The sequence below is a fragment of the Oncorhynchus masou genome, unplaced genomic scaffold, assembly GCF_036934945.1.
Source record: "Oncorhynchus masou masou isolate Uvic2021 unplaced genomic scaffold, UVic_Omas_1.1 unplaced_scaffold_2641, whole genome shotgun sequence".
Classification (NCBI taxonomy): Eukaryota; Metazoa; Chordata; class Actinopteri; order Salmoniformes; family Salmonidae; genus Oncorhynchus; species Oncorhynchus masou.
In genome coordinates, this window is record NW_027009076.1 from 1 (window position 1) to 12235 (window position 12235).

The following is a 12235-nucleotide window of genomic DNA, read 5'->3' on the forward strand; positions in this document are numbered from 1 at the left end:
GAATGACACTGTATTTCATTCATATATAGACATTACTTTTTGGTCATGTGGGTCTCTCTCTCTCTGACCCTTATCTTTTGGTAATGTGGGTCTCTCTCTCTCTGACCCTTATATTCTTGGTCATGTGGGTTTTTCTCTCTAACCCTTGTCTTTTTGGTCATGTGGGTCTCTCTCTCTAACCCTGTCTCTTTGTCCCTGTCCATCTCTCTCTTCAGTTGCGCTCTGCAATGTACAATGATTTCACAGGGAGATTGGTTTCTGCCTTATTGACCTCTGACCCTTTCTCTCTCCGTCTGTCTCCAGTTCTGCTGTGTCTCCTGTGTGTCCTGTCTTCCCTGGTGGATCTAACCACCGCCTGTCCTCCGACCTGCTTCTGCAACGCCACCGACGTAGACTGCAGCGGGCGCGGCCTGCTCTCCATGCCCGCCCTCACCCATCTCCCCGTCACCGCCCACACCCTCCTGCTGCCCAACAACCACCTCTCCTCCCTGGGTCCAGGGTCCTTCGCTAACCTCACCTCCCTGGAGCGACTGGATCTCTCCAACAACCACCTCTCCTCCCTGGGTCCAGGGTCCTTCGCTAACCTCACCTCCCTGGAGCGACTGGATCTCTCCAACAACCACCTCTCCTCCCTGGGTCCAGGGTCCTTCGCTAACCTCACCTCCCTGGAGCGACTGGATCTCTCCAACAACCACCTCTCCTCCCTGGGTCCAGGGTCCTTCACTAACCTCACCTCCCTGGAGCGACTGGATCTCTCCAACAACTACCTGGATAATCTTCCCCCAGCGCTCTTCAAGGACCTGGGGAATCTATCAGATCTGACCCTCCACAACAACAGTCTTAGGGCTTTGGATAGGGATCTCTTCCAGGGGCTGGTGGGGCTGAGGAAGCTAGATGTCTCCCTCAACGGGCTGTCTGATATCCCCCTGGGTCTGCTGGATGAGCTGCAGGGGCTGACGTGGCTCTCTGTGGCCGGGAACAGGCTCCATGCCCTGGAGAGAGCAGCCTTTGAGCCCCTGGCTAACCTCCAGTCTCTTCAGCTCGGGGCTAACCCCTGGGAGTGTGACTGCAACCTGAGGGACTTCAAGCACTGGATGGAGTGGCTGCTGTACAGAGGTGAGCGACTGAAGGCTTGGTTTTGGATCAGGGTTTGGGAAGGACAAAGGGTTGGTTTTGGGTCAGGGTTTGGGAAGGACAAAGGGTTGGTTTTGGGTCAGGGTTTGGGAAGGACAAAGGGTTGGTTTTGGGTCAGGGTTAGGGAAGGACAAAGGGTTGGTTTTGGGTCAGGGTTTGGGAAGGACAAAGGGTTGGTTTTGGGTCAGGGTTTGGGAAGGACGAAGGGTTGGTTTTGGGTCAGGGTTTGGGAAGGACGAAGGGTTGGTTTTGGGTCAGGGTTTGGGAAGGACGGTGGGAGGGAGGGTGAGCGGCTGAAGGGTTGGTTTTGGGTCAGGGTTTGGGAAGGACGGAGGGAGGGAGGGAGGGTGAGCAGCTGAAGGGTTGGTTTTGGGTCAAGGTTTGGGAAGGACGGAGGGAGGGAGGGTGAGCGGCTGAAGGGTTGGTTTTGGGTCAAGGTTTGGGAAGGACGGAGGGAGGGAGGGTGGGTGAGCGGCTGAAGGGTTGGTTTTGGGTCAGGGAAGGACGGAGGGTTGGTTGGTTTTGGGTCAGGGTTTGGGAAGGACGGAGGGTGGGAGGGAGGGTGAGCGGCTGAAGGGTTGGTTTTGGGTCAGGGTTTGGGAAGGACAAAGGGTTGGTTTTGGGTCAGGGTTTGGGAAGGACAAAGGGTTGGTTTTGGGTCAGGGTTAGGGAAGGACAAAGGGTTGGTTTTGGGTCAGGGTTTGGGAAGGACAAAGGGTTGGTTTTGGGTCAGGGTTTGGGAAGGCCGAAGGGTTGGTTTTGGGTCAGGGTTTGGGAAGGACGAAGGGTTGGTTTTGGGTCAGGGTTTGGGAAGGACGGTGGGTGGGAGGGTGAGCGGCTGAAGGGTTGGTTTTGGGTCAGGGTTTGGGAAGGACGGAGGGAGGGAGGGAGGGTGAGCAGCTGAAGGGTTGGTTTTGGGTCAAGGTTTGGGAAGGACGGAGGGAGGGAGGGTGAGCGGCTGAAGGGTTGGTTTTGGGTCAAGGTTTGGGAAGGACGGAGGGAGGGAGGGTGGGTGAGCGGCTGAAGGGTTGGTTTTGGGTCAGGGAAGGACGGAGGGTTGGTTGGTTTTGGGTCAGGGTTTGGGAAGGACGGAGGGTGGGAGGGAGGGTGAGCGGCTGAAGGGTTGGTTTTGGGTCAGGGTTTGGGAAGGACAAAGGGTTGGTTTTGGGTCAGGGTTTGGGAAGGACAAAGGGTTGGTTTTGGGTCAGGGTTTGGGAAGGTCAAAGGGTTAGTTTTGGGTCAGGGTTTGGGAAGGACAAAGGGTTGGCTTTGGGTCAGGGTTTGGGAAGGACGAAGGGTTGGTTTTGGGTCAGGGTTTGGGAAGGATGAAGGGTTGGTTTTGGGTCAGGGTTTGGGAAGGACGGAGGGAGTGAGGGTGAGCGGCTGAAGGGTTGGTTTTGGGTCAGGGTTTGGGAAGGACGGAGGGAGGGAGGGAGGGAGGGTGAGCAGCTGAAGGGTTGGTTTTGGGTCAAGGTTTGGGAAGGACGGAGGGAGGGAGGGAGGGTGAGCGGCTGAAGGGTTGGTTTTGGGTCAAGGTTTGGGAAGGACGGAGGGAGGGAGGGAGGGTGGGTGAGCGGCTGAAGGGTTGGTTTTGGGTCAGGGTTTGGGAAGGACGGAGGGAGGGAGGGTGGGAGGGTGAGCGGCTGAAGGGTTGGTTTTGGGTCAGGGTTTGGGAAGGACGGAGGGAGGGAGGGTGAGCGGCTGAAGGCTTGGTTTTGGGTCAGGGTTTGGGAAGGACGGAGGGTTGGTTGGTTTTGGGTCAGGGTTTGGGACGGACAGAGGGAGGGAGGGTGAGCGGCTGAAGGGTTGGTTTTGGGTCAGGGTCTGGGAAGGACGGAGGGTGAGAGGGTGGATGGGTTGGTTTTGGGTCAGGGTCTGGGAAGGATGGAGGGAGGGAGGGAGGGTGAGCGGCTGAAGGGTTGGTTTTGGGTCATGGTCTGGGAAGGACGGAGGGTGAGAGGGTGGATGGGTTTCCTGTATGTTTAGAATTACTTTCTGAAAATGATACGGTCTGTACTCAAGTCTACTCTTCTACACTCTAACTACTTACTGCTAAGCAGTCCTTTGGGAACCCACCTATTTATATATACTCTACCCCAGTTGGGACTTGGTTTGGTGGGGTAGATTAAGACGAGAGTCACAGATTGGAGTTACATGTACATGTCTACCTCGGGCATGCCTCCTTGTACTTGCCGTTTGCCTTCATTGCACATTTATACACCTCACTTAATAACACACATTGTATCTACTTGTTTCACATTTTTTGTACTCTTTTATTTGCACTTCTGGTCAGATGCTAGGTGCATTTCGTTGTACTTGTACTTGTTTAATGACAATAAAGTTGAATCTAATTTAAAATTAGTGATCGTCCTAACAGAGAGGTACCGTCCTAACAGAGAGGTACCGTCCTAACAGACAGGAACAGTCCTAACAGAGAGGTACCGTCCTAACAGAGAGGTACTGTCCTAACAGAGAGGTACTGTCCTAACAGAGAGGTACTGTCCTATCAGAGAGGTACCGTCCTAACAGAGAGGTACTGTCCTAACAGAGAGGTACTGTCCTAACAGAGAGGTACTGTCCTATCAGAGAGGTACCGTCCTAACAGAGAGGTACTGTCCTAACAGAGAGGTACTGTCCTAACAGAGAGGTACTGTCCTATCAGAGAGGTACCGTCCTAACAGAGAGGTAGCGTCCTATCAGAGAGGTACCGTCCTAACAGAGAGGTAGCGTCCTATCAGAGAGGTACTGTCCTAACAGAGAGGAACCGTCCTAACAGAGAGGTACCGTCCTAACAGAGAGGTACCGTCCTAACAGAGAGGTACCGTCCTAACAGAGAGGTACTGTCCTATCAGAGAGGTACCGTCCTATCAGAGAGGTACTGTCCTAACAGAGAGGAACCGTCCTATCAGAGAGGTACCGTCCTATCAGAGAGGTACTGTCCTAACAGAGAGGAACCGTCCTAACAGACAGGTACCGTCCTAACAGAGAGGAACCGTCCTATCAGAGAGGTACTGTCCTAACAGAAAGGTACTGTCCTAACAGAGAGGTACCGTCCTAACAGACAGGAACCGTCCTAACAACCAGCCATAGCTTTTAGTCCTCATGATTTCCTAATGCCCTTTCTCTGTAGAATAGAACCATGTCCTGACCGATCGTTACATCCCCGTCTCGGACAGCGAGAACCTACCAGCTCTGAGACTTCTCGGCTTCTCGCCCGGGGAGACAATTTACTCCACACTCTTACAAGGGAATTCCATAAATCGGCAACTAGATAAACTAAATGGTTGAAAAATAAAGCTGACACGTCCAGTAGTAAACTGTCAGATGGACCGGGCCATCCCTCTTTAGTATTTATGAGGCCATTGTGCTGACGGATATATTTTGTGCGGTGGTCCACATGCAGCGCGGCCGCGCATGGTGGGAGGTGACGAAGGAGAGAGCAGGCAGGTCAATACGTGCGTGGCGTGCGTGGCGTGTGAGGTGACGAAGTGAGAGAGCAGGCAGGTACGTGTGCGTGTGGGAGGTGACGAAGTGAGAGATCAGGCAGGTCCATACGTGTGTGCGTGTGCGTGCGTGTGAGTGTGACGAAGTGAGAGAGCAGGCAGGTCCATACGTGTGTGCGTGTGTGTGTGGGAGGTGATCAAGGAAGTGAGAGACATAGGCAGGTGTGTGTGTGTGAGGTGATGAAGTGAGAGATCAGGCAGGTCCGTACGTGCGTGCGTGTGTGTGTGTGTGTGTGTGTGAGGTGACGCGAGAGAGCAGGCAGGTGTGTGTGTGTGAGGTGATGAAGTGAGGAGAGCAGGCAGGTCCATGTTTTCACCCATGTTCCTGATGAGAGAGCAGGCAGGTCTGCCTGTGAGGTCACAAGTGAGAGAGAGGAGAGGTGTGTGTGTGCAGGTACCCAGAGACAGGCCTCAGATGTGGTGTGAGGTCCGAAGTGAATCCAGGCAGGTCCTACGTGCGTGTGTGTTCCTGTGGAAGTGAGAAGTGAGAGAGCAGGCAGGTCCATACCTGTGTGTCAACCACAGTAGAGAGCAGGGTGTGTTTGTTTTCACCCATGTTCCTGGATACCCAGCTCCTGACCCATCTGCTCCCCACACATCACATCCAGGAGAGGAGAGGGAGGAGAGGGAGGAGAGGGAGAGCATCCACCCAGAGACAGGCCTCAGACTGGGGCTCTTCTCCCCACTGAATCCCTCATTCCTGGAGTGCCTGTGGACCCCCCTTCCTGTGGAAGGAGCAGCTGGGGACCTGCTTCCCAAACCATACATGAGTGGGTGTGTTTGTTTGTAAATAAAATGGTGCCGTTGCAAGACGTTCATCTCCTGACCCATGTTGAGACAAACGCGGCAGGATATCACACATCCTCTCTTCCTCCCTCTCTCTTCCTCCCTCTTTCTCTCTTTCTCCTTCTCTCTCTTCTCCCCCTCCCCCCTCCTCTCCCTCCCTCCCTCCCTCCCTCCCTCCCATAGGGACAACAAATGAGTCACCTAATCCTTATGTTGACTGACACACACACCCCTCACACACATAGCTAGATCTTCCCCTGAGGCACGTCCACACCCAATCCAGACACTTGCAGCTATGATCTCATCTCATCAATTATCCATCCTTCTCCGATTCAACATGGAAAGACTGACATATTAGGAGGGCTTCACCAATCCTGTCAGACAGTTATACAGACAGCAGACCCTGAGTGTCAGTCAGACAGAGAGCAGTCACTGTAGAGTGGAGTGGAATTGCTGCATGCTAGCTGTGACCTTCCCTTGCTCCACCATACACCCCCCATGGCTCCACAATGGCTGCCAGTTGCTGTTTATTTGTATTCATTCTGATGAAACTGCAGACTTGTTTACTTACCAGGAGGATGATGACTGATGTGTGGTCGTAATTCTCTCTCTCTCACTCTCTCTGTAATTCTGTCTCAATGTTTCTCTCTGTCACACTGTCTATCTCTCTAAATACCATCTGATGCTTTTACTCTGAATAACATTTTATTTATCTCTCTCTCTCTCTCTCTCTCTCTCTCTCTCTCTCTCTCCTATCCCTCCCCCGTGCTCCCCTCCCTCTCTCCCCCTCTCTCCCCCCCTCCCTCCCCCTCTCTGTCCTATCCCTCCCCCCTGCTCCCCTCTCCCTCCCCCTCTCTGTCCTATCCCTCCCCCCTGCTCCCCTCTCCCCCCCTCTCTGTCCTATCCCTCCCCCCTGCTCCCCTCCCTCTCTGTCCTATCCCTCCCCCCTGCTCCCCTCTCCCCCCTCTCTGTCCTATCCCTCCCCCTCTCCTCCCCCTCTCTGTCCTATCCCTCCCCCCTGCTCCCCTCTCCCCCCTCTCTGTCCTATCCCTCCCCCTCTCCTCCCCCCTCTCTGTCCTATCCCTCCCCCTGCTCCCCCTCTCCCTCTCTGTCCTATCCCTCCCCCCTCCCCCTGTCCCCCTATCTCTGTCCTATCCCCCCCTCCTTCCCCTCTCCCTCTCTGTCCTATCCCTCCCTCCTCCCTCCCCTCCAGGAGGTAAGGTAGATGGGGTAGAGTGTACCCTCCCTAAGGACCTGCGAGGGCGGGACATCCGTGGTGTTCCAGTGGAGATGTTCAACTACTGCCTCCACCTGGATGACGAGAACAGGGGGGGAGAGGGGGACGAGAGTGGAGGAAAAGAAGGTTTCTCCCCCTGCGGCCGAACTACCGCCCGGAGGCACCGAGGAGCCCCACATCCCACATCTGAAGACCCCTGCAGGCGACTCCAGGTCCGTCCCGGACTGTGTGCGGCGGCGCTACCAGCCGGTGAGCGTGCGGAGGGCCATCGGGACGGTGGTGATAGCCGGGGTGGTGTGTGGCATCGTGTGTATCATGATGGTGGGGCGGCGGCCTACGGATGTATCTATGCCTCGCTTCATGGCCAAGTATCAACGAGAGCTGAAGAAGAGGCAGCCGCTGATGGGAGACGGGGAGGGTGACGCAGACCCCGAGGACAAGCAGATCTCCTCTGTGGCATAGAGGGGTCAGGGGTCAAGGTTGAAAGGGCTCTATTACTCCTCTCCCTCCTCCTCCTCTCCCTCTGAAACCAACCAGCCCTGCTACTGTCTTCTCTCCACCAAACGACAATCACAATGGGTTCCTCCATTCTGAACCCTGTTCTCATTGTGAGATGAGATGGAGATGTACGAGTCAGACCACTAGACAACTGCCTGATAGGCTGATCAACAAACTCTGAACCCTCAATGACCCTTCTCTGTCCTCAGCCCACAAACCCCACAGCCCTGCAGAAACAAGAACTGGGTCTGGTTTGGCTTGGTCTGGACTGGTCTGATTTGACATGGTCTGGTTTGGCAGGACATGGTGTGAGGATGGCTTGATTCTCTCTGTCGTCTCCCTCCTGTTGTTCTCTGAGATGGAGGGATGGCTTGATTCTTCTCTGTCCTCTCCCTCCTGTTGTTCTCTGGAGATGGAGGGATGGCTTGATTCTCTGTCCTCTCCCTCCTGTTGTTCTCTGAGATGATGGGATGGCTTGATTCTCTCTGTCCTCTCCCTCCTGTTGTTCTCTGAGATGGAGGGATGGCCTGATTTCTCTGTCCTCTCCCTCCTGTTGTTCTCTGGAGATTGAGGGATGGCCTGGATTCTCTCTGTCCTCTCCTCCTGTTGTTCTCTGAGATGGAGGATGGCCTGATTCTCTCTGTCGTCTCCTCCTGTTGTTCTCTGGAGATGGAGGGATGGCTTGATTCTTCTGGTCCTCTCCTCCTGTTGTTCTCTGAGATGGAGGGACTTGATTCTTCTGTCGCTCTCCTGTTGTTCTCTGAGATTGAGGGATGGCTTGATTCTTCCTTTCTGTCGTCTCCCTCCTGTTGTTCTCTGAGATGGAGGGATGGCTTGATTCTCTCTGTCCTCTCCCCTCCTGTTGTTCTCTGAGATGGAGGGATGGCTTGATTCTTCTCTGTCCTCTCCTCCTGTTGTTCTCTGAGATGGAGGGATGGCTTGATTCTCTCTGTCCTCTCCCTCCTGTTGTTCTCTGAGATGGAGGGATGGCTGATTCTTCTGTCCTCTCCTCCTGTTGTTCTCTGAGATGGAGGGCTGGCCTGATTCTCTGTCCTCTCCTCCTGTTGTCCCCCTGAGATGGAGGGTTGGGCCAGACGCTCAGAGGGGATATTAAAAAACAAGGATTAAAAAAGATGCTATTGTCTTTCATCCCTCCCTCTGTTTCATCCCTCCCTCTGTTTCATCCCTCCATCTCTGTGTGCCCACCTGCTGTAAGAGTACACAACCGTTGTGGGGACTTTTCCTCTTCCCTGTCTGTAATCTCTATGGATGGGACATCAACCTCTCCTACTAACTAGCAGGATCTTCCCCAGCCCTGAATTGGCTGGACAAACAAAGCGTATAGTATTCTATAGTGCTCTCTGGTTTAGGTGATTTAATATAGCCTCTATTACATGCAGTGACCCAACTCCTGGTTTTTGATAAACATTCATTTGGTCCCGTATCAGTTTTTCATTTGGTGTGCTTGGTTTTGTTTGGGTGATAACCTGGTATCCTGTAACGTTTTAGAGCTGGTTAGATTTGCTCCGACAAAAACCCAACAGGTATACCGTCTTGCCAGCGATGTTGGGAATAAAATAGGTAGCTACTGACTGAATCCAGTTGTGTTGTTGTTACATGGGTAATAACCCACGTACAGTACAGTACCACAGTTCTCTGTGAAGGGGAATGAGACCCTGGATCACTACCCAGGATTCCATAGTAGCTTGGGAGGCGTGTCCTGATAACACATCTTAATGAGATGGTAGATAAACAGGCTGATGCCGATGAAAGAGAACTAGAGACAGATCAAATGGGATGTAATGGGATGTAATGGGATGTAATGGGATGTAATGGGATGTAATGGGATGAAATGGGATGTAATGGGATGTATGGGATGTATGGGATGTAATGGGATGTAATGAGATGTATGGGATGAAATGGGATGTAATGGGATGTATGGGATGAAATGGGATGTAATGGGATGAAATGGGATGTAATGGGATGTATGGGATGTATGGGATGTAATGGGATGTAATGAGATGTAATGAGATGTATGGGATGAAATGGGATGTAATGGGATGCACCCTATTCCCAATGCAGTGCACTACTTTTAGCTAGAGCCCTATGGGGCCATTTGGGACACACATTATAAGTAAAGAGGGAATATGAAGAGTCTATAGTACAGAATGATAAAGTACTTTTCCACATGAAGTCCTTGTTATTTGCTACATTAATCCATGTTTGTTTGCTTTGTTTGTAATATTGCTCACTTACTAATTACCGGTATGTGTTCTGTTGTTCAGTTAGCATCATAGCAAAACATGTGATCATGTGACCTAGAGGGACAGGAAGGAGGAAGTAGAATCTGTGTTGAGGGACCAATCATTGATCAGGTTTGCTGTCGCTGTGGTAACATAGAAGTGAGTGTGTGAGTGTGTGTGTGTGTGTGATTCTCAGATCAGAGACTTTGCAAGACAATATTTTAGTATTTTAGGTGATAAATCAAATGAAGGTAAATAATTTGTGTTTGGGCCATAGAGATGTGATACATCATTGGGCCATAGAGATGTGACACATCATTGGGCAATAGAGATGTGATACATCATTGGGCCATAGAGATGTGACACATCATTGGGCCATAGAGAGGTGATGCATCATTGGGTTGGTACAGGTTGGTACAGGGTGGTACAGGTTGGTATAGGGTGGTACAGGTTGGTACAGGTTGGTACAGGGTGGTACAGGGTGGTACAGGTTGGTACAGGTTAGTACAGGGTGGTACAGGTTAGTACAGGGTGGTACAGAGTGGTACAGGGTAATACAGGTTGGTACAGGTTAGTACAGGGTGGTACAGGGTGGTACAATGATGTATCACCCTGTACCAACCTGTACCACCCTGTACCACCCTATACCAACCTGTACCACCATGTACCAACCTGTACCAACCTGTACTACCCTGTACCACCCTGTACCAACCTGTACTATCCTGTACCACACTGTACCACCCTGTACCACCCTGTACCACCCTGTACCAACCTGTACCAACCTGTACCACCCTGTACCACCCTGTACCAACCTGTACTACCCTGTACCACCCTGTACTAACCTGTACCACCCTGTACCACCCTGTACTAACCTGTACTACCCTGTACTAACCTGTACCACCCTGTACCAACCTATACTACCCTGAACTACCCTGTACTACAGTTTGTGGTGTTGATGGTTCCAGATCCATGCAACAATATCATAATCAATAATAACATATATCAAGTTTCACTATATACATCTATACACTATACATCTCTATACATTATAGACTGGTTCATACATCTCTGGTATGAAATAAATACTTTCAGAGGAGAGACAGAGACAGAGACAGAGACACAGACACAGACAGAGACAGAGACAGAGACAGAGACAGAGAGACAGACACAGACAGAGAGAGAGACAGAGACAGAGACAGAGACAGAGAGACAGAGACAGAGACAGAGACAGAGAGAGAGAGAGACAGAGAGAGAGAGAGAGAGAGAGAGAGAGAGAGAGACAGAGACAGAGACAGAGACACAGACAGAGAGAGAGACAGAGACAGAGACAGAGACAGAGAGAGAGACAGAGACAGAGACAGAGACAGAGACAGAGACAGAGACACAGACACAGACAGAGAGAGAGACAGAGACAGAGAGAGAGAGAGACAGAGAGAGAGAGAGAGACAGAGAGAGAGAGAGAGAGAGAGAGACAGAGACAGAGACAGAGACACAGACACAGACAGAGAGAGAGACAGAGACAGAGACAGAGACAGAGACAGAGAGACAGAGACAGAGACAGAGAGAGAGAGACAGAGAGAGAGAGAGAGACAGAGACAGAGACAGAGACAGAGACAGAGAGAGAGACAGAGACAGAGACAGAGACAGAGACAGAGAGAGAGACAGAGAGAGAGACAGAGAGAGAGACAGAGAGAGAGAGAGACAGAGAGAGAGAGAGAGAGAGAGAGAGAGACAGAGACAGAGAGACAGAGACAGAGACAGAGACAGAGACAGAGACAGAGACAGAGACAGAGACAGAGAGACAGAGACAGAGAGAGACAGAGAGAGACAGAGAGGGACAGAGACAGAGAGAGAGCGAGAGAGAGAGACAGGCAGAGAGAGAGAGAGGCAGAGACAGAGACAGAGAGACAGAGAGAGAGAGAGAGAGAGAGAGAGAGAGAGACAGAGAGACAGAGAGAGACAGAGATAGAGACAGAGATAGAGACAGAGATAGACAGAGAGACAGAGAGAGAGAGAGAGAGAGAGAGAGAGACAGACAGAGAAAGAGAGAGACAGAGACAGAGAGACAGAGAGACAGAGAGAGACAGAGATAGAGACAGAGATAGAGACAGAGATAGAGACAGAGATAGACAGAGAGACAGAGAGAGAGAGAGAGAGAGAGAGAGAGACAGAGAGACAGAGAGAGACAGAGATAGAGACAGAGATAGAGACAGAGATAGAGACAGAGATAGACAGAGAGACAGAGAGAGAGAGAGAGAGAGAGACAGAGAGAGAGAGAGACAGAGAGACAGAGAGACAGAGAGACAGAGAGAGAGACCCTGATATGGGCGGTATGGTTTAAATGGATGCTATAAGCCTGTGACACACACAAAAGAGTCAATCCTGTAAGGAGACAGCTGTGCGTTAAGCCATCGTACCTCATGCTGCTCCTCTCCAACACTATCATACTGTATCTCATCCTGCAGGAACCAACTCTCTCTCTGTCTGATTTCCAACGTTTTTCTCTCTCTGTTATTATTAGGAAGGGTCATGGTTGATATAATACTAGTAGGAATGTACAGGGACAGTATATTTACATACTCCCTGTCAACATTATAATTACCAAAGGACTAAATCCACAGAAAGCGGAATCCAACATGTCCATGATGCAGAGCTGGGTAGCAACAGTGCCACCCAGAGGTAGAAGGGAGCAGTACGGTGCACGAGAGGAACTGCCGTGTGTGTGAATGAGAACATTTTGAAAATCATTCTTATACCATGAAATAACGTGAGAAATTAGAGCAATTTCATGTGTGACAATATTTGACATATAATTTACGTCTGATCTTTCTTCA

At 51.4% G+C, this 12235-nt stretch overlaps 1 protein-coding gene and 1 pseudogene across 1 annotated transcript; both read left to right on the top strand.

Moving 5' to 3' along the window:
* Positions 1–348: 348 nt before the first annotated feature.
* Positions 349–7172, top strand: LOC135533763 (leucine-rich repeat and transmembrane domain-containing protein 2-like; annotated as a pseudogene).
* A 3309-nt stretch (positions 7173–10481) lies between these two features.
* Positions 10482–12031, top strand: LOC135533765 (zinc finger CCCH domain-containing protein 13-like; the record flags this gene model as incomplete). The annotated part of the gene is made up of 1 exon (XM_064961003.1): positions 10482–12031. A coding segment is annotated over one exon (1242 nt), but the record flags the coding sequence as incomplete, so codon positions are not given.
* Between the last annotated feature and the right edge of the window lie 204 nt (positions 12032–12235).